The sequence below is a fragment of the Astatotilapia calliptera genome, chromosome 22, assembly GCF_964374335.1.
Source record: "Astatotilapia calliptera chromosome 22, fAstCal68.1, whole genome shotgun sequence".
Taxonomy (NCBI): Eukaryota; Metazoa; Chordata; class Actinopteri; order Cichliformes; family Cichlidae; genus Astatotilapia; species Astatotilapia calliptera.
The window spans coordinates 11,672,387-11,699,675 of NC_137442.1; the positions used below are offsets into that span (position 1 = coordinate 11,672,387).

The 27,289-nt window shown below is 42.0% G+C and overlaps 1 protein-coding gene across 1 annotated transcript in view; it reads left to right on the plus strand.

Moving 5' to 3' along the window:
- The window catches only part of ext1b (exostosin glycosyltransferase 1b), a 126,549-nt gene that overhangs the window by 95,311 nt on the left and 3,949 nt on the right, over positions 1-27,289 (plus strand). Inside the window, exons 6-9 of the mRNA XM_080296401.1 lie at positions 4,735-4,867; positions 9,057-9,175; positions 15,399-15,494; positions 25,544-25,633. Coding sequence (XP_080152527.1) covers positions 4,735-4,867; positions 9,057-9,175; positions 15,399-15,494; positions 25,544-25,633 — 438 coding nt within the window. The remainder of the gene's footprint in view (positions 1-4,734; positions 4,868-9,056; positions 9,176-15,398; positions 15,495-25,543; positions 25,634-27,289) is intronic.

A 27,289-nucleotide genomic window follows, 5' to 3' on the forward strand; every position in this document is an offset into this window, starting at 1 on the left:
TGCCCCTCGGTTTCTCTAGCAGATCCCTCAGTCTCTTCATGTGTGGTTTTAAAACGGCAAGGTAATGACGTCGACCACAATGCTCAGTTTGTGGATTCAAAACAGGCCTCGGTAAATCAGTGGGTGGCATCACAGTGGCTACAACCGTCTTTTATATGCAGCCACAGCTTTAATTATTCATATCTTTCAGACTTTAATAAAATTTGAATTGGTGAGATATAAAAATCACCCATCATAGTGGTTAAAAACTGGGGAATAGGCTTATTTCTGTAGTAAATTTGGGCATTTTAACATCGGAGTCTACGGGGAGCAGTCGCTTTTCTAAGAACTGCTGTTGTTCAGTTAGATTTTGCTCCTGCTCTTTCTTTTCTTAAAATAACTTAACAAGCAATGCACATAGCTACATGCAGGCTTGATTAGCAGCATGCACATGGATTAGTAAGATGAAAGCAGTATAGGTAGTCATGCTATGGTAGACGTATTAGTCATTTAAGAGGTTTTAAAGGATGGGTTAATAAATCCATGCAATCCAAACCAAACGTCAACCACAGGAGGCACAAAACTGAAAACTACTCAAAAGTGCCAGAGCCTCCTCCCAACCCCATATTATCATGCACATTGACTTTGTTAACAATAACCCAGTTTAAGGAATCTGCGAGTGGAAAAACAATTTATCCACTCAATCCTCCTCCATCCCTTATTATTCATTTTAAACAAATTGTTTATGGATGCAGGGATAACACCGGGGCTTACTGCTAGTTTCATGCTGCGGTTGCAAATGTCTCCTCCTTCCTGCGTGCTCCCTCATTCAAGCACCCCATCACGCTTTTAATTTCCTTTCTTACTGCATTGCTGAAGCAAGATTCCCCTCTCAATGCTACAATCTCACTGACACTATAACCTACCAGATCTTACACACACACACACACACACACACAGTGCACGTAATCTGTCGTGACTTCAGTGTCTAGAGTTGTCTGATTTCAGCTAGCTCTACATCTCTAGTCTGTTTTCTATCTAGCCATGTCTCACTGTGAGCTATTACACACACACACAGACACACACACGCAGTCAGAAACACATCTCCATATGTCAAGATGTGTCAGGCCAGATACACACGGCACCACCCAGGCATAACCTTGCTGACATGTTGTCACTCCACGCTGAAGTGCAAGGTGACACGGCCTGTGACTCAGCGTGCGTCTGTGAGGGTGTGCGCGTAGTTTGCCTGCATGTTTGTGTGTGTGTGTGTGTGTGTGCTGAATGGGGCAGTGGCTAAACGTTTAATCCTGACTGACTGTCCTGTTAAAAGAGCAGAGTGGGGAGAGAAGGGGTGAAGAGGAGTGGGGGTGACATATGTAAATGGCGTTGCAGTGGCAGGCCCCCAGATAACGAGCGACATGGTTTATTCATCCTGTTGGGCCTGCACTTGCACACACACACACCCAACTCTACTGCAGATCTGTAAGGATACACACATGCTCAAAACACATATACACTCTGATATCTTGACAGATTGAATCAGCTTGCGCGCATTTAAAAAACACACTTGCCTGTTTTATTGACTACCTGTGTGTGTGTGTGTGTGTGTGTGTGTGTGTGTGTGTGTGTGTATGCAGCGAGCAAGCAGGAAACACAAGTTCAACCTATCATGCGCTCTTTCCTGTCAGGAAGCAGCCACATTTCGACCAATCACAAGGTCAATATCGCCGGATTCCGTGCTGCTGGTACACCTATTAAACTCACCTATTAAAAGCGAGTTCACAGTGTGCTCCCACGGAGGCAGGATTTATCTATCATGCTCTAATTGGTTGATTGTGGCTGTTCTGAGGTGAGATTGAGTCGTCCATCATGTCCCGACTGAGGGCTGCCGACGGGGGAGGAGCAGCAGCCAAGCGAGCAAAATTGCCCCTCATAAGGTGTAAAGGGCTTGAGGGTGTTAAGGTGGCAGGCAGTGTTTTTATAGAGAAGTTAACGGATTCCGAGTTAATCTGTTTTTCTGAGGCAAATGGTTATCGACTGCCCTCGGGGACAAAGCTCGGAAAAGTAAAAGAGACTCACACGGGGCTGATTTTTTTTTTCTCCCCCTTTCTTTCTTCACATCCCCGCCTCACTATGATGAATTTTTATGCCGCTTTGTCAATATTATTACAGTAAGGCCCTCGAGCTATGTTATTAGCTTTTCTTTTTTTTCTTTTTTTTTACAATTTGAACAGCTATCAGCAGCTCAGCCATCGCCCCACCTGACTCTCTCTACTTCTTTCCATGCTATGTATCCATCCTTTGAGTTGCCAAGCCAAGCAGCCAGCACCTTCCCGCTCAATAGCGGCCATAAAACACGGCCGCAAACCCATGTCTGTTTTACTGAAGCAATTTAGCATGGCTCAAGGGCACAGCAGCAATATCTCTTTCTCCTGTCTGCCTGTTCAGCAGAGGCCCGGTGCGAGCTGCAGCTGGGGGGAAATAGTGCCCATTCTCACGTCCGACCCGTTTGACTGACTGCTCTATTTGGGCGCAGAAAGGATTGGGGCAGGCCTGACTGACTGGTGCTTAGATGCAGCTGATGACTTTGTCCGTGTCCACCGTTTGGCTCTTATACCCACCCTCCCCCCACTGTCTGTGTGACTGACCGGCACAGATGCTTTTTGGCTTGAGGAAAGAAAAAAGAAGGGGAAGGGGAAAAAAACAGTTTGGGTTGTCAGCGGAGAAAATATTGCACAATAACATAGATTTCTTTCAGCTTCGCTTTGTGCCAGTGCGATTCACTCTTGACAGAATCAATGGCTGCTATTGAGGTGATACAAAGCAAACATTTGCAAAGCTCAGCTAGCTTTTTGCTTTCATCTAACGCCCGCAGACTTACTTTTATACCAGTTTTTTTTCTTGCTTTCACCTCTAATACACCGACTGAGTTTTGAATAATACTCGAGTATTATTCAGAGCTGAAAGGAAGGAAGGGGGGGGGTTATTGTAAGTTGGTGCATTAGCCGTGTTGATTCTCATTCACATTTACGACTGTCTTCTTCTTGGCACTTTTTGTGAGAAAACTCATTTCTCAGTGTGAGATATTTTATAGACGTGATTACAAGGCTCATTGATCAAATCCTTCATTCAGCATAATCTGAAAGGCTTACGAATGTTCGCTCATCTACACAAATATTTCTGATTGTTATGAGTCCTTTGTGATCTAAGAAGTGTTATTTAAAGGTAATCTTTGTTGGGTTCATGCTGCTTTTTTTGTGTGTTTCTTCTGAGTTTGAATTAATGAAAAAGCGGCACAAACGACAGAGTGGCCCGAGGTATACATAGACCCTGCTGTAATTAAAGCAGTACAGTTTTAATCCTGTAAAACAGACTCTGGATTCATATGCACTGAAACTTTGAGCGGCCTAGCAAAAAGTCAGAGTAATGTCCAACTGCACTCAAGTGAGAATAGCGAAGGTAATTAACCGTCCCGGTGGATTCGCAGCCAGCGAGGCGATGGCGTGTGTCCCGAGTCCTGTGCGCTCCACAAAGGCCGAGCATTTCCAGTGAGAACATGTCTGAAGTGCATTTGCAAGAGGACATGCCTTGACTTAACTCTCCCAACTCTGTCCAGAGTGAAAGCTGCCGTTCAAAGTCCTCACAGATAAACGCACCATTTTAAGTTCATTACTTTGCAGGTATTTTTGGTATTTTTAACCCTTTAAATTTCGTACAACTTTTAAACTAAGCGCTAGAACCCCGATGATCTATCGTCTATTTTCAAATAAACTGGGATCAGCTTTTATAATAGCTGATAAATTAAAATAAAAAAAAGTAAAGACTATACAGAAGAAACACCCTGAGTGCTGACTGGCAACACATATATGGAACAAAGTTGTTAGGCTTTTAAAAATATATTTTCTAATTAGTTTTTAATTTTCATCTAATTTCTAGCTTTTAATTAGGTTTAGTTTTTGTTAGTTTCCAGATTGGGTTTTCTAGTTTTAGTTTAGTTTGTATTAGTTTCTGGGTTTAATTGTTTTTGATAGATAGATAGATAGAACTGCAGTACTTTTTGAGGGCAGTTAACTCGTTGTCATGTAAACATCTAACAATTCAGTAAACACATCAAAATGTCATCAAGACGACCTGTGATAACAATTTTTTACCAAACTGGCAGAGACATATTTGTATCATTTTTCCTCTACATCTTTACTTTGGTTACTTGAGTCACAAAATCCTTTCAGTTAGCTTTCATTATTTCAGGAATCTAAATTTCATTTTTGTTTTATTTAATTAAAATTGTTTTTTTTCCTTTCACATCTAGTTTTAGTTTAGCTGACTTTTACTTTAATTTTGGTAACCTTGTTTGAAATGCCACAAACAACAACTTGTTGTGATAATAAAACCAGATTCTTTTTAAGCCACATTGTCATATTATCTTAGTAAGAACTTAGATTACATTTTAAATGTGTAGCTATTTCTATTTTTTTATTTGTTGTGTCTGAAAAGAAAAATAATTATATATATATTAGATTGTTAATTCACCAAATATTTGTACTGGTATTGATATCGGCCTTAAAAGCCTAATATTGGCAGGGCTCTACAAAGTCCCCGCAGCAGCACAAAATAAAATTAATTGTGGAAATAAAGATCCATCTCATATCTCTCATATGAGACTTGTCTTAATTTATACAGGCTTTATTTAGGCTTTATTTTGTTTTTTTACGTTGTAATCTAACCTGTGTGTGGTTTTGTTCCTGTGTGCAGATCATTCAGGACCGTGTACTAGAGCACGCCTCCAGGAGTAGCCTGATGTGGAACAGTCACCCTGGGGGCCTGTTCGCTCTGCCGCAGTACTCTGGATACCTGGGAGACTTCCCCTTCTACTACGACACACTGGGTCAGTAGCCTTCACACACACACACACACACTCTCACTGTAAAGTGCTGTTACGCTTCTCCCACCCTGCATAGCCATTAAATTGTCACAGACTTTTTGAATAAAGACAGTAGATTTGTGTGCAGCTGTGGTTGTGGACTTTGCACAAACACTAGAAAAACAGCCTTGGTCTACTGCCCTCCTCGAACGGCTGTGAATAGCAGCAAGTGGAGTGGACGAACAGGCCTTTGACGGATGTTTGTATTAGCGCTGCTGACACATCGCCGCGTCCATCATTGGTTTATGAGTCAGCATTGCTACAGCTTCTGCCGCTGCCCGCTACGGTTCAGCAGTGTTGATTCCCCCCCCCCCCCCCCCCCCCGCAATCCGCGACCCGGGAGCTGCTCCATCCCTCGCTTCTCCACTCCATCATCATCCGCTGCAAACGTCCCCACGTGCACAAAGTCATAGACGCCCAGAAAGCAACAGTGCGAATGCAAAAATGTGTCGATGTAGCACCCGAGGTGGAGCGGATATTAAAATGGATGGGCGCGGTGACAGGCATGGATTACAACACTGGCAAGTTTATTTGTTTGTCAAAGAGGAAGCAATTAAACACGGATGGGTTTTTAGGAGACAAGGTGGCTTGTCGCTGACGGGTAAATGAGTGAAATCAAAGAATGTGAGTTTGCTTCTAAGAGATATTTCTTCTTGTTGTCCAAGAGCCAATAACAAGACACACACAGACTCTTTTTCATGCAGCATATTAACACTCAGACTCACACAGCAGGAGAAGAGTTTGTTTTGATTGCTTTAGCAGAATATTCTTTTTAATAAGAAGCAGAAATAAGTTTGGGTTTTTTTAGGATGATCATAACATACATCTTTAAGAATAGTAATAATAATACCCTGAGTAAAAATACTCATCCATCTCTAAAAATTAAAATATCATTAAAAAAAAGTTTCCTTTTTCATAATTTAACTAAAAAAATGTAATTAAAAAAAAGTAAACTTTCATATGCTCTGTGTTCATATTCAGCACATGTAAAGTGGGTGTTTTTCGTGTTTATTCCAATGACTTTCTTTAAAGAAATCCAGTATCTAATATTATTAGAATGTTTAATTTTGGGTTTAACTAAACTAAATAAACTAAATACTGTTGATCTCTGAGTACATGTAACAACAATCATGGGGAAAAGTTCATTTAAGAATTTGGGAGCTCTTCACAAGGACTGGGTGGATGCTGATGCTGGTGTTGAGTATCGATTAATTTGTGTTAAGACAGAGAGACAATGTCAGATGATCTTACCTGGTCCTCTGTGTTTTATCAGGTCCAAAGTCAATGCAGCCATCTACTGGGATAGTTTAGAGCACTTCCAGCCTCCATCTGCTGACAGGCTTTATGGAGATTTCTTTTTCCAGCAGGAGTCCTGCCCACAGCACCAAAACGATTTACATGTACTTTTTACTCACCATATTACTGCTTTACTGAATTGACACAGCAGAAAGAAAAGCATATTTATTATATTTATTTATTTTTCATTAGCTCACCTATTATAATTTTATTAAGGCTGAGTTCGTCATAGTATCGCCGTTGTGTCCGTTTGCGTATGTATTTGCCTAGGAGAGAGGGATTTTCAGCCAACCGAAACTCCAAAATCCTAACAGGATGTTCCTTCACACGGATGACACTGTGCGTCAGTCTAATGTTGATTTGTATACAAGTGTACTCAAACAGGGGAGGGAGGGGCAGCAGAGTTCACCCAGAATGCAAGAAGTGTAACTGTAACAGTAAAAATAACAAAGTGAATATAAAACATTACCTCAGATACTTTGTTAGAATTGACGCGATTGCGCGAAACCTCAGTCGAGAAAAAAATAGTCACAGTCAATAGTTTTTATCTCTCCAGCTCGCTGCTTTGTCTCTCACTTTGGGTCCGGTAAAACTTCTGTATTGAGACGCACCGAAACACATCAATAATGTTTGAGCATCTCATTCATAAAAATATCAGCAGTAAAATTAAAATGGGCTTTTCTCTTCTGGGAAAGCTTTGGAAAGTGGCTGCAAGGATTTCCTCTCATCAGTATTATTAATGTCAGCCACAGATGTTGGTCTGGCTGTCAACCCTCATGTTTTGGATGGGGTTGAGGTCAGGGCCAAGACTCAGAAGCCAAACCAAAGTGGGACTGATGGGGCTTGACTTTCCACTCTGGGTAACAGGATAAACCTTAAAGTGTCACAAGATGATTGTTGGAGTAATGATAAAATTATGCAACAAAACATTAGTTGTTGTTGTTTTTTATTTGGGCTTTTTCTGTTTTGTTGTGAAATTTTGGCCAGTTTTGCTTTTTATGTCTTCAAATGTTTTATTTTAGTGGTTCTCAACACTTAAAGTGGGACAAAGATGACCACAGTTTGGAGTGAAACTTATGGTCTCAGTCATACAGGCAAGAGACTGGGTGGTGACTGCCTGGCAACCTCCAGTCACTAGTGAAAATGTGTCATCTCTGACCAGCTGGTGTGTGTCTGCCGAGAGCAAACTGAATCAATAACTTCCTGATTTCTTTGGTCGCTTGCAGATTGCCCCCATTGCCTGCATGAAAGACAACTTCAAACATTTGCTAACTAATCAATGTGCGGCACACACTGGAAACTGAGAACATTGCATATTACAGCTGCAACAAACACATTTCAGTAGCAACTTTTAATTTGAAGGGGAGCGATCTCCATTTACGGTTTGTTCAGTTTCACAAACACGAGAAGTTGGTGAGGTTTTACAAACAACGAGCTACCACGGCAACTTATAGTGACCAAAGCTATCGCGATGAGGTTTTCACCTAGCAACAGCCAGCAACCACTTGCCAACCAGTCAGGGAATACACAATTTTTTTGCCAAGTGTCCATAGTTGGGGTTCACAGACCAATCTCTAGGCCTGCTTGACTTGGGAGTAGCACTTGGTTTCGCAGCGACTGCCACAACAACCATCAGCAACCACTCGCAGCTGACCAGAGAATACTGATGGTTGCCAGGTGGTCTCCAACTGGTCTCTGAGTCCCACATGCGATTTATGTAGGAGAAAAACACAAACAAGAGTTTGCAGGAGCAGTCGTCTTGCATTTCTTTTTCTATAACATTCAAGTATATGTATATTTGTTTTTTTGCAAATAAAAGCCAAAGAAATTATGAATTACAGGCCTCATGCTGTTGTATTAAAACAATCCATAATTGGTAATTAGTTTAAAGTCTCGACTCTATCTAGTATACAGTCCATGCAGTATTTCTTAGACGAGGAGGGTCATTGTAAGTAGGAAACTGCCTCAAATTGCTGAATCAGTCTTTAATCTGCCTGGTGTACTGCTTTAAAGTTTTAGCCAAAGAAATGTGTAATGTGCTGATGCCGGATGAGATAAAAGCCACTGAGCATCATGTGCTAAGAGGCAGAAAACAGCATGCACATTCAAAATACAGAATATGCTGCGTGATAATAATCCTGCTCCTTGTTTTCTTCAATGTTTCATGAAAGTCTGTTTATGAGCTTGTTACAGTTTTACATCCCTAGGTGTTAAAAAAGTCGGCAGTCTCTCTACTTTTTATTACAAATCTAAAGGATAGTTTACCAAGTTTGAACTATATTCCTCTTCATAAAAGTTGCTCAGTGGCGGAAAGGAGACTCATCTAATGCTGTCTCCTCCCCGCCATGCTTTGCTGCCTTGGATTAGATTAGATTTAAATTAGGAAAACTTGGACGTCCTCTATGATCCGTCTTGCTCAATATCTTATTTCCTCCTCATTTTCAGCCTCAATTACTCTATCAAGTCAGACTGAATTTAAAGTCACATCAGCAGTTAGCAGTCGTGTGTTTATTGGGTTGCTGATACAGCTGAGGAGTTTTTAAAATGAAATATTCAGTGATCAAAAGATCTGGCATTTTCAAAACACATTAACAATGTTGAATATTTTAAGAGGGGTTTGAAAAACTTCCATCGCTGACAATTATGTAATCTGTGCCACTGAAATGCTGACATACTGGTTTTAAGGAACAGCTTTCACTGAATATAGATATGAGGTGTTTGGAAATGCAGAGCTCTGGTTCTCACTCGGCTTTGCTCTTTTCAAAAGCCTGAAATTGCATTGATGGGTTGACAGTCTGCTCTTTTTGCTGTTTTTGTTCAGAAATACATTGAGTGTTTTCTGTCTGTTGCGTTTCAGGTATTAGACCGTACCCGAAGTTCACAGCTGTCATCCATGCCGTCTCCCCTCTGGTGTCCCAATCCCAGCCCATACTCAAGCTCCTGGCGGCCGTGGCCAAGTCCCAGTACTGTGCACAGGTACACCATTTGTGTGTTTGTGTGTGTGATTGTGTGATTGTTCACTCATTATCTCAAGAATCCTCCACTCGTCTCCACCGCGCATCTGCTAAATTGTGCCGTGTTATGCGGCTCGCTCGTACGGCTATTTTGCAATCGTATTTTCCAACCAGGGCAGCAGCAGAGCTCATCCTCCATCACCGTGTGCTTGTGTGTTAACTCCGGTGGATTGAATTAGAGCAGCAGTTTGTAGCGGTGCTACATCTGTCTCCATGGCAGCCAAACCCCCTTCAGCACAGCTGGAGATGGCATGTATCGATTCCCCTGCTTGCTCCTTACTAAAGCGGGAAATGAAATGGAATTTGCTCCCTGATGGCTGGTTTTTGTGTTTGCCTGAGTGTGTGGGTGTATATATGTGTGTGTGTGTGTGTTTTTTGTTTGTTTCTGCGACCAGCAGAATGTATGACCAAGTGAGTTTGTATTTTGTGTAGGAGGAATGCATTTTGGATAGTAGTACATGTGTTGGTACAGGATTGCAGGGCATGTTAATTGCATCTTTTTGTTTACTTGCCATCTTTAAGGCACTTGTTGTTTGTAATTATAAAGCCCACTTGCATACATGCTGTAGTTAAGGCATGATCTAGCCTGGATCACGGTTATTTTCTCCTGGAAATATCGCTCATCGTGAATCACTCTCTTTCATCTAAACATGTTGATTCTACATCTGACCTTATTCACTGATGCCTTATGGCCATTTTTGCCCGTATCTGTTACTGTGATCACTGCCCCACTGATGGACACAACAGCTTGTCTAAAATAAATAACAGTTTATTAAAATCAGGATTTCTTAGCTTGTCCATCCATCTTCTTATATTTATCCAATTCAGGGTCATGGTGAGACTGGAGTCTATCCCAGCTGTCATAGGGTGAGAGGTGTGATATACCCTGGACAGGTTGCCAGTCTGCTGCAGGGTTAGGGAGGCCATTAAGCTTGCTGTTCTCACCCTGGCAAACGGCACCGTAAAACAAAAGATGTGTCAGATCCATCAGCACAAGCCGGCCGGTAGTGCATCTCTTGATTTTTGAAACCTCACTCGTCGTGCCGCCGCAGCCAGGTTGAAGACGTGAGTGTTTACAGCCGTGTCGGTTTTTACAGCTGTTTTAATGATACATGGGTACAGAAGCTCTGAGTTTGAAACTCTGAGCTTTTGTACCCATGCATCATTAAAACAGAGGAAGATGTCGCACCAGTTTCAAAAGATGAAACTTTTTGGAACAAAGTTTTGAAAGACTTTCAAAATAAGTCTAATTTCTTTTCCTTTGTTTCTCTGCTCTAAATTCCATTTAGCCCACAAAATTGTACAAATATTTTTCTTTAATATTTTTGTAAATGAAAAATACACCTTGAACATATACTGTGAAAAACGTTGATTGTCATGTGTATTTATTTATAGCCTGTACCACAGAAAAATTACAGAAGCTGAGCCCAAGTGCTTAAGAGTCGGGCACGTTTACATTCAAGGTGGCCAAAAAACACAGAATACATGAACAAAAACTCAAAGGTGTCTTTTGTTGTGTTAACTAATTATCATGAAAAGTTAAAATCTCAGTGATGTAGTGCAAAGTGTCCAATTTGCAAACTGGACACTGCTCTCCCCTACATAAGCTGCCTTTATAGGTGAGAAGTATCAGTATTGGCAATATTGGCCCAATATTTGCAGCTGAGCTGACAACCATTCACTCACACATTCACACCTGTGGCTAAGTTAGCTGGAGAACTTGGGGAGAACATGCAGAAAGGCTCTGAAAACACAAGTAGGGCTGTGCGATATGACCAAAATCTCATATCCCGATATAAGAATTCTACCGATATAAATCACAAAAATGTAACATTTTCTGTAAATTCTGTGAATCTCGGGCAGCTCGACTTGCGGGAAGTGCTTCCAGCTGCGCGTCATGTAGCTGGAGTCGAGTGTTTTAACCGATGCATGAAACTACACATTTTTAGACATAAGTTGTAAAGGCCGCCGTTTTCTTTGAGTATTTATTACACGGCGTGCTGCGGGGAAAAGCCTGTTCTAACGTTTGAGTCTAAGGTTTATTTTCTAGCACCTGGCGGCTCTTTTTTACTTCTCATCCGTAAACAATCTGCTCTTTCACGTGATTCAGTTTATTTTGAAAAGTCTCAACAGGATATTGAGCTTTATTGTGAAAGGTTTATGTGGAACATAAACAAGCGGACACGCGATGCTGTTACCGTCTTTGTTGCTAACCACAACGCATAAAAACAGGCGCTTGTCCGTCCTTAGTGTGGTTATATTAAATATAAGAGAAAGAGAGAACTTTAAGAAATTAATATAGCCACTACAGTGACCACCAAAACGATTAAAAAATATTGCCGTAAACAGTTTATTTTGCGACACCACGAAACAAACGATAGCGTAAAAGGAAACGATAGACGTTTTTATATCGTCATCCGATATATATCATTATATCGAACAGCCCTAAACACAAACACTGTTTTATCAAGAAATATACTTTCAACATAAATAACTGAAGGAAAAAAGAATAAACCTTACAAAAAACAATGTTTTATAATACTATAAAATATATATTTAGTGAAAATGCTAGATGAGCCTTGTTTTAATCCAGAGGCATCACTGGTATGACTTCAGACCAAATAATTTAAAAAACCTCCTTCTCTTTCTAAGTCAACATTAATAATTTTTATAATAACAACTACACTGACAGAAGAGAAGTGCCACTAGAAAAGCTTGAAAGTTGGAGACTGTGGTTAATGATATTTAAATGTTGCCCCTGCTGCCTTATGTCAGCAGTGTGGCTTCAACAAATAAGCAAAGTTAAGATTTAGATTTCCAGACTGTGTAACTCAGAGGGGGCGGTATTATTTTTAACGGCACTGAAATGTAAAATTGGTGAAGTCACTTAAAACTGTTGAAAAAGCAAAAGTAAAAAAAATTGACCTGGATTATAAAAAATATTTATGTGTGTTATGAATATTATAAATCTGAGCCCAGCAGTCAATGCTGCCTCTCCTGAACATTTCATTGTTTTAGTGAGAAGAATGGGTGTTTAATATTCAGCCCTTCCTCGGTGTGGTGTAACCCAGCTGCACGTCCTATCGTCGACAAGCTTTCACAGACGCATCCTCTCATAGCAGCTGGCTGAATGAGTAGATGCTCCCCTCCTATTATTTTTATGGAGGTGCTTTTGTGTTTGCGTTCCTCTGGCTGTGCATGCAGAGTGGAGAGCCAGGTACGCAGCCGGAGTATTTTCTTCCACTCTCAGCGTGAGGAGAGAAGGAGAGGAGAGGAAGAGCAGGGCTGCTGGGCTATGAGGGGATGAGCAAAGGGATATAAATAAATGAATGGAGGGGACAGAATGAAAGAACAGAGAGGGTGGAGGAGGCTAAATTGGACACAAGAAAGCTTTTGAAGCACATTCTGACAGCCTCCCGCTGTGTGTGTGTGTGTGAGTGCTCATGTGTGAATGTGTTCACGCACATTCTTGTGGGAAGCGTTTCTTCCTCTCGCGCTGCAGACACACAACAGCTCCTTCACCATTTCTCCTGCAGTCATATAGGCGCACACATACAGAGCCTCCACCAGCACCCCTTGGGAGCTGGTGAGCTGACAGAGACACCATCTGTCTTTCTAATCAAACAGGAATAGAAGGCTGTAACAGCTCAGCTCTGTGTGTGTGCGGGTGCGTGCACATGCATGCAGACTGCATACCTGTTGTTGTTGTCTAACAATGACGGGCATTTTCTCCGTCCAGATTTGGCATCACGAGTGTTTTTGTTCGCTGATAATGTTGAGATGATTTTGCAATTCATCAAACAGCTGAACATCATCTTCTTTCTCTTCACACAGCTGCCGTAGACACATGGAAACACCTTAGCTCAGATATCTGAATAGCTACCAGCGCATAATTTGGCAGGTCCAGTCAGGGTGCAGAGACCCCGAGGGGAACCGCTGCGTGTGACACAGTTAATGTCAGGATAATGTGAAACTTTATTGATCCCTGCAGGGAAATTCTTATGGGTTGCCTCCATCAGGGACGCCTGAGCACGGTGTCAGCCGCAGCTCTGCACACTGGAACTGGGATGGATTAATTTGCTCACTCGTTCAAGGACATTCCAGCAGGGCAGATGTTAGCTGGCACACAGCAACTGGATGTTGATGATGGGGCCCTATCAGTTTCTTCTTTACCAGCTGGGTATTAACTACACACTGCAGGCTATGGTTTCATCATCTTAAAGGGAAAATCTAAAAAACAAAGGATTTAACTTGCAAGTCACAGACAAAAAGTCAATGTCTCTGACGCTTGATGGTGCATGCAAATAAAAGTCTCAAGAGTTCAGAGTACAGGAAAGAGAAACAAGCATCTGCCCCAGGTTCACAGGAAGTTTGATAGATGCTAAATGGACTGATTTTTATATGTATGTATAGCCCTTTTCCTCTCATTCACGCATTCACACGCATATAGGCACTTTTATTTACACCCAAGTGCTTTCTATCTAACATTTACACTCAGATGAACGCGCCAACGCAGAGTTCGGTATCTCGCCCAACGATATTCCGGCATACAGACTGCACCAGCTGGGGGTCGGACCACCAACCTTCCAATTTGTAGATGACCTGCTCCAATTCCTGAGCTACAACCACAACCACCCCTAGACCAAAACAAAATATCTCGAAAAAACCAATCAAAATACAAAGGTTCAGTGCAAACACTGAAAGACAGCATACTATCAAGGAAATTGCTTCCTGTTAAATCAACTGCTGATTTCAGTGTAAACCTTTTAGCTTAAATGATAGCATTTTTTGGAGGCACGAGGACGCGTTTTGTGATGAGAGCGGTGAAGAACCAAGTTGCAGCAAATGCAAACCACATCTACAGAGTGTACTGTGCACTGCACAGACACAGGTTTCTGCTAATTAGCTTTTATATATAAATAATAATAATAATGCTGGAATTGCACTCATTCGTGGCACTCACAGCAGGCTGTACTATTTGCCAAATAATTTTTTTTAATCCTCAAAAGGCACCAACACCAACAATAAAGGTCTCCATTTTCTCCTTGGAGGTTACAGAAGTTGTGCTACTTAACCTTTAACTGCACAACCACTTTACTTGCTTTTGTTGGAAGACACTGACTTGTCTGCAAACACCTCGCCAACTACTCACTAAGCCGTAGTTAAACTGGATAAAGGGTGACGCAAACCACCCTTCAAAGTAAAAGCTGCGCCTTTTAAACACGTTGGCACAAGTTTCACTGCCACGCTGTGGTTAGTTGGCAAGTGTTTGCAAAAAAGATGCAATTTTTTAATGCAACTGCAAGAAACCAAAGCAATGACAAGGAGATTTGTGCTGCACCACCCAGTAACCACACATGATCCGATCAGTCCTCAGTGACTGGAAGTTGCGTGGGGTTAGTATGATTGAAGCCTTAGGCAGCATATGTTGCATCTAGTTTATGCAACAGTTGTAGCTTAGAGCAGAGATGAGCAGGTTGTTCTTTACTCATTTGCTGTTTTGAAATGCAGAGAAAACCTTCCAAAGTCTTTAAGTCCAGAGTAACATAACCATGTTTGGCTTACCGCAGTTCCACGGCACCATCCAAAGTTTGACAGGCACGCCACGTCCAGCTAGAGGAGTTTAGCAAGCTTGTGTCGCCACATTATTCCACATCAAATTTAAGATGCATGAGAAGAATGGTTCGAGATATAGGGATGTAACTGTGTGTGTAAATGTGTGTATAAGGTCAGCTAGGATCGTGTCATATTTGGGTGTGTGTGTATTTTTCATCAAATATTAATGAGGCCCGCCGTCGTCGTGCAGCGAATCGGCTGACCTGCAGGTCATATAAAACATGATGTGACTGTGGCTGGGAACATGACTTTTTAATCTGAAAACATCATCTAAAGGGAGGTGGAGCATCACAGGGATGTAGCATTAAGAAGGACAACCTGATAATGCAACGAGATCGGCTACAGACCGAAATGTAAAAAGCACGCTGGGGACATAATTGGAAATATTTTATCACTTCAGCTGCCCTTTTGTCTCTTAAACGTTTAATCAGCTTGTAATAAGGTGACATTTGCTGGCTGCGGAGCACATAAATGTCGCCTGCTTAGGCCAGTTCATTTTGTTTGGGTTTGAGGAGCTGAATTAGATTCAGCGCACAAATAAAACTTCCTTTGTTTGTTCTCTCTTTCAGATCATCGTCCTGTGGAACTGTGACAAGCCTCTCCCCGCAAAGCACCGCTGGCCCGCCACCTCAGTGCCCGTCATCGTGATAGAGGGAGAGAATAAGGTGAGCCGCGCACGCTCGGCCTCTCGGTTACCTCAAAGCTGTGATCCCGATCATTTCTAATTACCTAGCTCGTCTTACACATATATTCTCTGTAAAGCTACTGAATCTTCAGACATTTTATTCAGTCTGAGAGTTTCGGGGAGTTAATGAGTTTCGATTTGTGTCGCAATGATTCCATTAGAGGACAGTTTGTGTGGTTTTAATTAAAGCTCAGTAATGAGAATAATATACACTGAAAACAGAAGGCCTGAAAGGCTAATGCATATTGTGTATTGGAATGATAAGGTGGTAATAATGGCTAAGTGCACAGGCAGAGTAGCTCTACTTTGATCGGAACCAAATATCCAATTAGCTAAAGAAAGTGACAAAATCATTGCAGAGTAACAATTGAGCCATAATCTGCAACATAAATGCACTTGGAGCATTTACGTTTCTTCATCGTTCATCCATTTAAAACTTTTTAGGACTGTAAATATAGGCTATTTATAAAAGATGGAGCCTGAGTCTGTAAATCTGTATTCTTTTTAGCAGCCAACAGGGGGCAACACCTCTGGTTGCAGCTTTAAATCAGATTGGATACAAATGTATGAGGACATGCTCAACCACTCATTTTATATATGATTAAATATGATCTCAGTAAACATTTCCCTGATGAGTTTGGGTTCTTAATCTCTGGTTTTTAGTGATTGTAATTTTTGAAAGTGCTCTTGAGCAATAGTGCTCTAGTCTTTCTTTGAACATTTGCTGTTTTTTCAGTCCAGTCTCTGTACCTGACCATTTTCTTTGTTTGGTAAGCATTAACATTAACCGGTCAAGCATAAACACGGCACTTAGCACAATGGATAAACCAGCGTTGTGTCCACACATAACAGACAACCTAGCAAAGAGCCTGTCTTAAATTGTATCTTTAGCCACTTTGTTACTTGTAACCTGTCACAATAACACGTTATTTGTCCAGTTTCTTTAGTTATACCATTGAAAAATAACACGCGCCGTTTTGACAGGCATAAATCGTTCCATTTTTGCACCACTGAGGTGATTCCCAAAGAGATATTAGCCAAAAACTTGGCATATCTCTGCACTGCATGCAGGGTGTCCTGAAAAGATTTGAGGAAAGTGCACAAATGGAGAACAAAAGAAGAAGAAACTATAAAAGACCTGACGCAGGACCCAAGAGATGCAACTGGCCCTTCATTCAATCCAGCTACAGTTCACTGAAGCCTCATCAGAAATGTATGGAAGCCCGTTTCTGCCACACAAAAAAAGATCCATAACTCAAAATTTTGAGTTATTTTCTCAAAATTTCGACTTATTAACTCGAAAATTCAATCTATTAACTCAAAATTTCAAGTTAGCGCTGCCAATCAGCAATCTACATGAGTGACGTCATTTCCTTGTTACCCAGAAGCTGAAGCCCTCAGGTACAAATGCTACAGCATTACAGTCAGTATTACAGTCAGTCATGAACACACAGATTGCTGAGTATTTTCAATGTGGCTTCACAAATGATGAAATCCTTGTGCTGTTAGCTGAATCACATGGCGTTACTATCAGCAAACCTACTCTCGAAAGCGTCAATTTGTACATCCCTCTGCGCCATAACCTTCTGGGTAACAAGAAAGAGACGTTATTCACGTAGATTGCTGATTGGCAGCGCTAGCTCGAAATTTCGAGTTACTTCTCTCAAAACTTCAAGTTAATAAGTCAAAATTTCAAGAAAATAACTAGAAGGCAGTGTCCTCGATTTCTCAGTCAGATCAACATCCTCCTCAGGAGTTCTCATTGGATGTGTCCATCATTTATATACAGTATATGACTAAAACTGAAAATGGTTTTTTCGTGATAGATTGAGGTATAGAGATGGTGATTAGAAAATAGGGACAACTGCCTGTAAAAACACTTATATGAAACCATGAAAAGAAACAAACCCTTGCCTCTGATATTTTTCTTGAAAGAAGAATAATCGCCTAAATAAAATATAAAAGATTCTATTTAATCGGTTAAATAAATCAACAGCTCAGTTCCCTTAAATTGACAAGCCGTTAGAAGTGACAAATTTGTTTAATTCTGAAATCTTCTCTTCGAAAATGTTTCCACACAGACAGTAAGAAAAAGCTTTCGACGATGGGTAATGTGCATAAAAGCTATGTTTTCGAGTGGGCGTCAATTTTCTCAGCATGTCAGCTTAGAGACATTTTTCCCTCTGTTATGACTGGCGGTGTCATAAAATGCATGTTTTTCCTGGTTTTTAAGTAAACCCTCCAGCGAGACCCAGAGCATGCCTCAGTGGCATTTATTATGACATCCGCATTAGGCTTTTATGCTGAAGGTACTGTCCTGTGAAAAGCATTGCTATGTTTACCTTAACCTCCCTCTGACCTCTAATTGTACGAGTCAAAGGTCAAACGCGGACATTTGACATTTGAATTGTTTCTTTTTCAAAGAGGGTCCTAGAGGTGTTTTTTGAGAGGGTTAGGGTAAGCGGGATCTGTTGCTCGGCTGTATTCCTGGACATCAGACCCATCCGGAGCCCTCCTTTCCCCTTCTTCATCTGAGGACTTAACTTCAACTGCCAATCAGGGAAAGTGGCTTTCACATCAGTGTCAGTCACTCAGCGGTAGGCTGGGTTTATGGTTTACCTCTCCCCGTGGCTCTGAGTGGTTTCTCCCAAGCTGTCAATCACAGTGGGAAGCCTCTGCGTGTAGCTGTGTTGCTTGTGAAAAGCGAGCAGAACGGGCTTAGTGCACTGCTGTTGTGTGTGTTTATGTGCGTGCGCCAGGCAGCCTGTGGTTTGTTGTGGTTGTGGCGTTTTATGTGTTTACCGTGGCGAGCCAAGCTGTGTTCCTCCACCCCACAGAGCGCGAGCGAGAGAGAGAGTTTGTCATCCCTCTCGCCTTTTCCCTGCCACTTTCCCCCCCTTATCCCATCTCTGCTTCATTCCTTCCCTCACTCACACATCCACTGTTTTTATCATTACTCTTTCTTTTATCTTGCTTTTGCTTCTGTCTATCTCTGCATCTCTTTCTCCCACCTTCTTTTCTCGCTTGTTGTCCCGGATGTTACCAGGAGTGTAGAAATACTGACGTCATGAGTCGTGGTTGGAATAATCGCCAAATTCGCTTCCTTTTTGTGGTTTTTACGTCTTCTCACTTATTTGCGTATGCGTGGATGAATTGTGGCATGTTGTTTTTCTGCAGAAAAGAAATCTAGCAGTTTTAGCAGATCCAATTTTCCCCTCAAAAAATGAGCCACTTTATTAGGTACAGCCTAATAACGTGGACCTTCTTTTGCCCCAATTCCTGCCGGTGCCGCAGACATTCCTCAGACATTTGTTGAGCGTAAACGATGTGAATCTCCTCTTGCACCACATCAATTAGACTTTGATCTGGGCTTGGAGCTTATTTGAGTGCATTGAACTGATTGGTGTGGTTAAGAAACCAGTTTGAGGTCATTTTGAGCTTTGTGACATGGTGAGTTATCCTGCTGAAAGCAGCTATCTGAAGATAGTACACAAAGGATGGGCGGAGACCAAACAGCGGAAAATGTACCAAGAAAATCCCACACCATTACATAACCAGGATGGATCCAGGCTTTAATGTTATCTGCGTCTAATTCTGATCTCACTATTTGAGGTTGCCGTAGAAACGGAGACTCATCAGACCGGGAAACATTGTTCAAATCTTGTGTTGTGCAGTTTTGGTGACCCCGTGTGAACTGTGGCCTTGGGTTCCTGTTTTTAGCTGACACGAAGGTTCAACGTGTTGTGTTTTCAGAGATGCTCTTCTGCATACCTTGGCTGTAGTGAGTGATTATTTGAGTTTTCTTCTTATCAGCTTGAAGCAGTCTGGCCATTTTCCTCTGACCTCTGACATCAACAAGGCGTTTCCTACAGATTAGTGGAAATTTCTTTTCTTTTTAGCGCCAGAGATGCTTTTGTGGGATAATCCCAGTGGATGAGCAGTTTCCGAAACAGACCAGCCCAACCAGTGCCAACAACTATGCCACATTCAGAGTCAATTAAATCACCTTTTCCCCATTCTGATGCTCACCTTGACCTCACCTACATGTCCAAGACAATTAATTTCCTGCCATGTGATTGCACAAAATGAGCAGTTGTACCTAATAGAGTGGCTGTCGAGTCCGCAGTATTTCTCTATTAAATGAGTCCAAACAAACTGTTGTAACTTTCCACTTCTTATTCTGTTGTGGGCAATTAAACTCCTGTTAAACACCATGCAAGACAAGCACAAGCCTCCTAAAGCTGAACAAATCAGCTTACCAAAACTCACTGGAAATGCTTTTCCATCTGAAGAAAAGGGGAAGAGAGAAAATTTTGCTTACTGGCAGCTTTTTCTGTTTACACGTGAGGGCCCGTGGGTCAGCACTTGATAAGGTGAAGATAATTTAAAGTCTGAAGCCCCGAAGAAGAAAATTACAGGATGCACAGTGTGCAGTTTCCATTGCAGTTTAATGAAAACTGTGGATAGGTGCTGCACAAACTAAGTGTAACACCCAGGAAAACAAGGACTACGTTTCTTTTTTCCCCCCCCTTTCTTAGCGCTTCGCCCAGCGCCGCCTCCTCATGCAGTGTCGGTAGTTAAAAGTTAAGTCCAAGAAAAATAAAACAAATGAGTCGATCCTTCTTCAGCTTTGTATTTATTCTTCTATCGGCGGCATTATATAAACACGTCAGTGAATCACACTAATGCACTGGATGGCATGTTTTGGCATTAAAGTGAACACGGCCGCTGCGATAATCCCACACACTCCTGCTGCTGCAAATAAACACCAGAGCCTTGAATAGTTATTAATGCGAGCCGTTCCGAACCGTTCCAAACAAGTCCAGTGCCCAGCTGTTTCAGGAAATTGCTTTTTTCCTTTAATAATATTAAATTATGGATTTGGTATTGTATTTTTTTTTTTTTTAGGGTGTATGCCTTCATTTGAAAGCTTGGCTCTTAGTAACAGACATGTGGTTGCATTGTTGGTTTTGGTTTGTTTGAGGGATTTGTCGACAGCGCGGAAAAAAACACAGAATAATACAGATTTTATCCTTCAACCACATCCTGTCTTTCCCTCCCTCTGTTGTCTTCTCACGGCGGCCAACAAAATCTGGTTTGTGACTGTTGGTTTAGGCCGTGTGAGGATCCCGGCGGCACTTGATATGGTTTACATGCACTGGTGGTCCTCCCTTCCGACGTTCCCTACGTCTCTCTCCTCTGCTGCTGTCCTTTAGAGAGGAGGTGAAGTGCTGCAGGCAGATTCCTGCTGCAAGAGCTCACATTCCTGGAGAGAAGCAGGAAGCCCCAGGCTAATATGTCTCACTTCTAACATTACAAACCATCTGGGGCCTGGAAACATCAGCTTCTCATCCTCTCTTTGTCTCTTTTCGTCTCTTTCAGTATTCGCTGCTTGTCTCACTGTCACTTCCTCACCTCCTGTCTCCTATCCCTGGTCTTTCACCTCTTTTTGGTCTTTTCTGGTATCCTCTATGTGTCTTTCTGGTGGGAAAACAGGTGGGGGGGGCGGAGAGAAGGGGTTGTTTTGTTTCTCGCTTTATGCCCGCAGGACATCATGGCAGTAATGACGACAATGAAATGAGAGGGAGGGTACCGCTTCTCATCTTTCTTCTCATTTTCTCTCCAGCGTTTTTTCATCTTTCGCTGTCACTCACGCACCTCGGCTCTTCCACCCCGTTCGAATGTGAGCGACAGCTGAGATTTTCATCTGCTCTTGTTGCCGCCGCTGGAGTATTTTCGGGAAGACGGGAACACCGCGGCACTTGGCCGGACAGGCCGTTCCCATCTCTGTCGGGCTCCACCGTGTGAGCGGGAGTGTGATGAATTTTAGAATTGCTGTGTGAGCAACATGTGAAGCATTATAAGAATTTAAAGAATCTCAGTTCGCATTCCCATAGGAATAAACACAAATGCTGTGTTTATTCCCATGAGATGTTCTGCCAGGCCTCTACTGCAGCCACCTTCAGTTGCTGCGTGTTTTGGGTCTCTCTGCCTCCAGTTTGGTGTTTAATAACTGAAAAACATGCTCTGAGGTCAAATGACTTAAAAAGCAAAGAATATCTTTGCCTTGAGAAACTCTTGGGTTGCTTTTGGAGTTTGCTTTGGGTTGTGATCCATTTGCAGTGTGAAGCGTTGTCTGCTCAGTTCTGCAGTGTTCGGCTGAAGCTGAGCAGAGAGTATAGCTCAGTTCATCCCGCTGCTTCTATCAGCAGTCACATTATCAATAAAGTGGCCCAGTTCCACTGGCAGCCATACACGTCTATGCCATAACACTACCTCCACCGTGCTTGACAGATGATGTGCTTTGGTTCCTGGGCTGTTTCTGGTTCAAGGTAATATTGGCTTCATCTTATTGTTATGAAATTTAGCAAGGGGTTGATTTTCCTGCAAGCTCACAGGGTAGCAACTCCTGAATCCCAAAGAAGTACATCAGAAGAAACTTTGCTCATTGTCTTTGACTGTAAAAGGGACCACGACTGACAAAAGACCCTAAACCCACCAGGAAGGGCGTTGCTCTAGCTCACCTGGTTTAGCAGGCGGCCCATATGCAACAGGCTCCGAGCATTTCCTGCATGTCCTTCCCACACACTCTGCTTTCCTGTCTGCATATAATAAGCAGGTTTAAGGTATTCCACTTGTCATAACCAGATGCTACATCTGCCTGTGTCTGCGGTTTTAGAGCAGTTTGTTAACAATTTAGATTCCCCTTAGCCTGAAAATGGGGTCATTAACATTATTTTTCTCTACACTCATAAAAATTAACTCATAAAGTTTAAGTCAAGACATCAAGAGTTCAACCACAGACTTGTAATCTTTTCATTACAGCACACCTGCATGTCTTAGCATATATATTTAAAACAAATTCAAATAAAGAGCATATATCAGGTCTTCACTTTTTCGCCTGCAGAAGTGATAAAGACCTGTTGAGAGTGAGGTCAGCAGTGACGCTCGGCAGGCAGACAATGGCAGGTGTTTACAGGGAAACGAGGTCAGCTTTGACCACTCTTAAATGTAAATGTAATGGCTTTTCTGTGCAGGCGGTGCTTTAAAAGAACAAGAATCCTCAGAGAGGCCTGACCTTCAGAGCCGTGCTGAATAACTAAACAACGGTGCGTGAGAGTGTTTACATATATGGGACGTGTATCTCGATATGTCCGCGCGCATTGAAGCTGTGCGTTTCTCTGCAGTTTTCTAATTGCGTGGGAGGCGGTTCGAGTTCGAGCGCACATCCAGATTACGACACGCACGCTCTTTGTCACCGAGAAACCGCTGTTTTCTCATCTGAATGCCTTTCATCACAGCCAAAGACCAAACAAGTCTAAATATCCTCAAGATGTTGATCTTTCCATCCACCCACCAAACCCCCATCCACGAACACTCTCTCTGCCTCCAGTAAATATTCAAGGACCGTCATGCATTATACAGTTGGGTTTCATCCACTGTTAAATATACATATTGTGTTTTCAACACAGATAAAGTAAATTTGGGCCACATGTAAGACACATGACTCACACTAGGTGTCTGACTACATTTGTGTGTTTTTATTGATTTAAAAGAGCGAGTTGACCCTGCAGCAGTAATGGAAACTAGTATCAGCACTCTATCTCTGTAGCAAACGACAGGGTGCAGCCTGCAGTAAAGCGTAGGATATTGGCTTTTCTCTCATTCGCTGTGCACGGCTATTTGTTGATGTCATGGCTTGTTGTCTCCTCTGAATCTCATGAATTTGTGAGGGATCATTAAAAATGCATGTGGCAGATATTGAGAGCAAAAAGGAATTTTTATTCCAAGATTTATCTCAAGGTGAAACTCTGCATTTAGCACTGGGGTCTAGTGAGCCGTGGGTAGCGATTCAGAGTGGGTGGGCTCGTCTGCAGTGCTCCAGGTACACGAGGGGAAACAATGACTGGAGGTTGCACCACGAGCAAAATGATTGCGACTGTTTGTGATAAACTTGGGATGTTGTTGCCCTGGAAGTAGTTGACTTCAAAGATGTGATCACTTGCTGACTTGATGATGATCACATGGCAGTAAGACGGACGTAAAGTTGGCAATTAAGTGCAATCTTTTTGTGGTAGTTAGGTGATTAACTTAACTGTGATATATCTGGGATAAATCGGCAGCAATTGCAAATCTTTTTCCATCTACATGCAAGAAATTCACATTTATTGCTTCCTCTCAGACTCCAGCCAGAACCCACGAGATTTGCAACAGCACTTCAGAAATTCCTCCACAAATAGTGACGTAGATGCTGCAGGATATCAAGTTAACTCCATAATGACATAAGCCCTCAGCAGCCTTAATTGCATGTAAGAATATAACCAGAATCCAACCAGTTGGCAACCAGTTCAGTCCCCTATTGCAAAGAGATACATCGTTGCTTTAACATCAGCACAGACTGATTCTGTTTGAGTGCAACGTGTTGGCAGTTATTTGCCATCAGACAAGTTTCCCACCAGGTGACCTGTGCAGTGGCCTTGCAATCAAACGTGGTCAGCTAGAGGATGTTGCAAACACAGTTGCAAAAGCAAGAAAGTTTAAAGCAATCATCAGGCAAGCACCAATTTATTTATTTAGGTGTTTTTTCTAGTCCCAAGGAGGTTGCCATCCTGTTTTTACTGTATTGTGACTGAGCTATACAGCAGCTATAAGTGCTATTTTTAGAATAATAACTACTTGCATGTAATTTTCATGAGCTCTACTTTCAGCTTTTTAGCAACTTTCAGCAGATTTGGGAGTTACTAGCCTCAATTTTACTGTTTTACTTTAGTGTCAACATGTGCAGTCTCACTTTGAAGCCATTTTCTGCTACAGTAAAACCTCTAATCATCAACTTTAGTCTGATGCTTGTTACTGAGGTTGGTAGCACAAACCAAGCAAATAGCTGCCAGCTTTATCTGTCAGTAAGCAGCTAGCTGGTGAAACAACAAAGCAGCATCTGCCGGGAGTAATCTAACAATCAACTAAACAGAGAATGAATAGTGAACGTGTATTGATCGGGTGGGCAGGAATACACCTCCACCTGTACGCTCTGTGTGTAAATAAGCAGCTGTTTGTTGTCTACTCTGAATCTCATGAAATTATGAGGAATTGTTAAAAATGAACGTGGTAGACTTCAGGAGCAAACGGAGTTGTTATTCTAAAATGTGTCTCTTGTTTTAAGCTCTCCGTTTATGTTTTGTTCTCAGCTCCACTGAGCACTCCTTAGCATCTTTCAGCTCAATTTTCGGGGGGGGGGAGACTCTTGCCTTGATTTAACAATTTTAATTCAGTCTCGACACTCTCACTGCAGCCATTTTCAGCGAGATAAAACGGACAAAAATGCAAATTGTCTGTCTGTTAGTCGGTGAATAACGGAGCATGTAGGAGCTAAAGAGAGACACATTTCTGCCAGGAGTTGATATAAATCTAACAAACAGCTAAAAGGAGAGTGAACAGTGAACTCGCTTTGATCAGGCAGACGGAAACACAATTCCAGCTAAACGCTGTAACACACCAACATAAAAGGGGGGTTGTCATACCGATGTAAAAAGGGGGATATTATCTCATTGTTTATGAAAATTGCTTCCCCAAAGTGCCAAAGAAAACCAGTTACAGCAGGTTTACAGACTGTGCAGGCGGTTCTCCGTTTGTAAATGAAAGTTTTGATCCTGGGAGGTGACCCTAAAGCTGCAGTTTGCCTGGCAAGGGAAAAAAAGACAGCTCGGTTATGCCGTGTTTAAGTTTTCTCGTACCATCAGCGCCAAAAAAGCAGCAGAAACCAGCTCACGTGATTTTGTCTTTAAAGTGCAACAATTCCCTGAAATGCATTATCTCAAAATTGAAAACGTCTTGTTCAGTCAAGTTTGATTAAAACTCTTGTCTGCACGAGTGCTGTTTAATAAGAGCATGAATGTCAGAGAGGTTTACTTTATTATTTCCCGCTGTGCTCGGATCTAGATTTGCTATTAGTGTAGTTTGAAGATGGGATCCCAGCTTATGTCACTCCAATGATTTTTAACCCTCTGTGCTCTGTGTCTCCCCCTGCAGGTGATGAGCAGCCGCTTTTTGCCCTACGAGATCATTGTGACCGACGCTGTCCTCAGCCTGGATGAAGACACAGTTTTGTCCACCACTGAGGTATCCTCTAATAAACACAGCAACTCTCCTTTGTATCGCCGTCTCCTCCACTTGAGTTGTAAAGTTCGACACTCCCTTATTGCATTTCCTTTTTTTAGCTTTTAGCTTCTTTCTGTTTGTCCCTGCTGCTTTCAAGTTGGCCCCCCAAAATTTGTGGCCTGGTTCTTTAATCTTTTAAAGTCTAACTTTCATTCCCGAGGCCTTGCTTGCTTTTCTCTCTTCTCGTGCGCTTTTCTGCCTCTTTTTCCTTCCCTCTCCTTTTCTTCCTATCGCCCACCTCCTGTTTTTGGCTCTACCTCTCCTATCCCCTATTCGACGGCAGCACTGTTATGGGCATTTTTGTTCCACATGCTGGCGGGGCTGTTCCTGTTTTTCTTTTTTTCTTTTCCTGGGGATACGTTTTGGCGCGGCATCATGGGAAGCCAGAACATAGCAGAAAGAAATGAGTTTATGTGGCAGATCAAGATGGCAAGACAGAAGGGAAAATCCATCCCCGACAACTGAATCGACCTGCGTTACTCCCAGGAAGACGGTTGGATCACGAGAGCAAACACTTCTCAAAGGTTCTGAGCTCAGGGAATGTCCATGCCAGGAAACTTGAGAAAAGGGGGGGAAAAAATGAAGGGTAAAATCTCCCCATCCACCCACTCCTTCTTTTAAACAAATGATTCAAAGTGCAGTTTCTGGCCCCGGCGTCTTTGTTTTCTCATTTTTATCCGACTCTCTCCACCCTTAAGTGAAGATGGCGACGACGAGAGCTGTCTTTAACAATGATACTCACTCCTTTGAATATGACTCCCGGTTCAGTCGGAAAGTAGGCAGAATTATGAAAGTCTGTGAAATATTTTCCTTGTGATTGTAACATCATTCAGCTTCCATCTCTTTTATTTTGAACTGCAGGCAGGAGCAGAAGAAAGTCATTATTTTCCTTCAGGGCTTTTTCATATGTACAAATTTTGGCAGGAAGAGCAGATAGATACTGTTTTATGGTGGATTTTAAATTTTTTCTCTTCTTTTTTAATATTCAACAACATAAGCAGCCTCACAGCGTAGTATAGTGATGTGCGGTGTAATGCAGAGCAGGCTGTTTGAGGAGCCGCTGAGACCTTTCTGATGTTTTTGTCTAATTATTTGATTGAGCGCTTTGATCGTCGCTGCAGTCGTTTGCTACAAGCAGCTGCTTAGGAAAGACTGCTTTGTGTTTCATGAGGCTTTGCCTCAGTTGTATTTTCACTCGAGTGCGTTTTGAACGTGTTGTTCCTTTGTTGGGTTTCATTGTAGTCTCTTTCATTTCCTCTTTATCTTTTTTTCCCTCACACAACACACCGTAAATAGATAAATTTTTTACACCTTTGATTAATGAAAACAACAACTTCACTTTATTTGTCTTTTGTAAGAAAATATTTAACACAGCTCATTCCAACAGGGGTTTATAATGACGTTAATGGTGTGAATAATTTTGATGCACTTATCCAACCTTTTTTTAGAGGACCGTTCTGACGCCATTGAAATATTGTTTTGCTGATATCCAAGAATACAAATTGACTGATTTGCTATTTATTGGTAAATAACAAGAAACTGGACCAACATAAGTTAAAAGATTTAGGGTCAACTTTGACCTTGGGCGCTAACAATTGAGGTCAAGATCCATAAAGT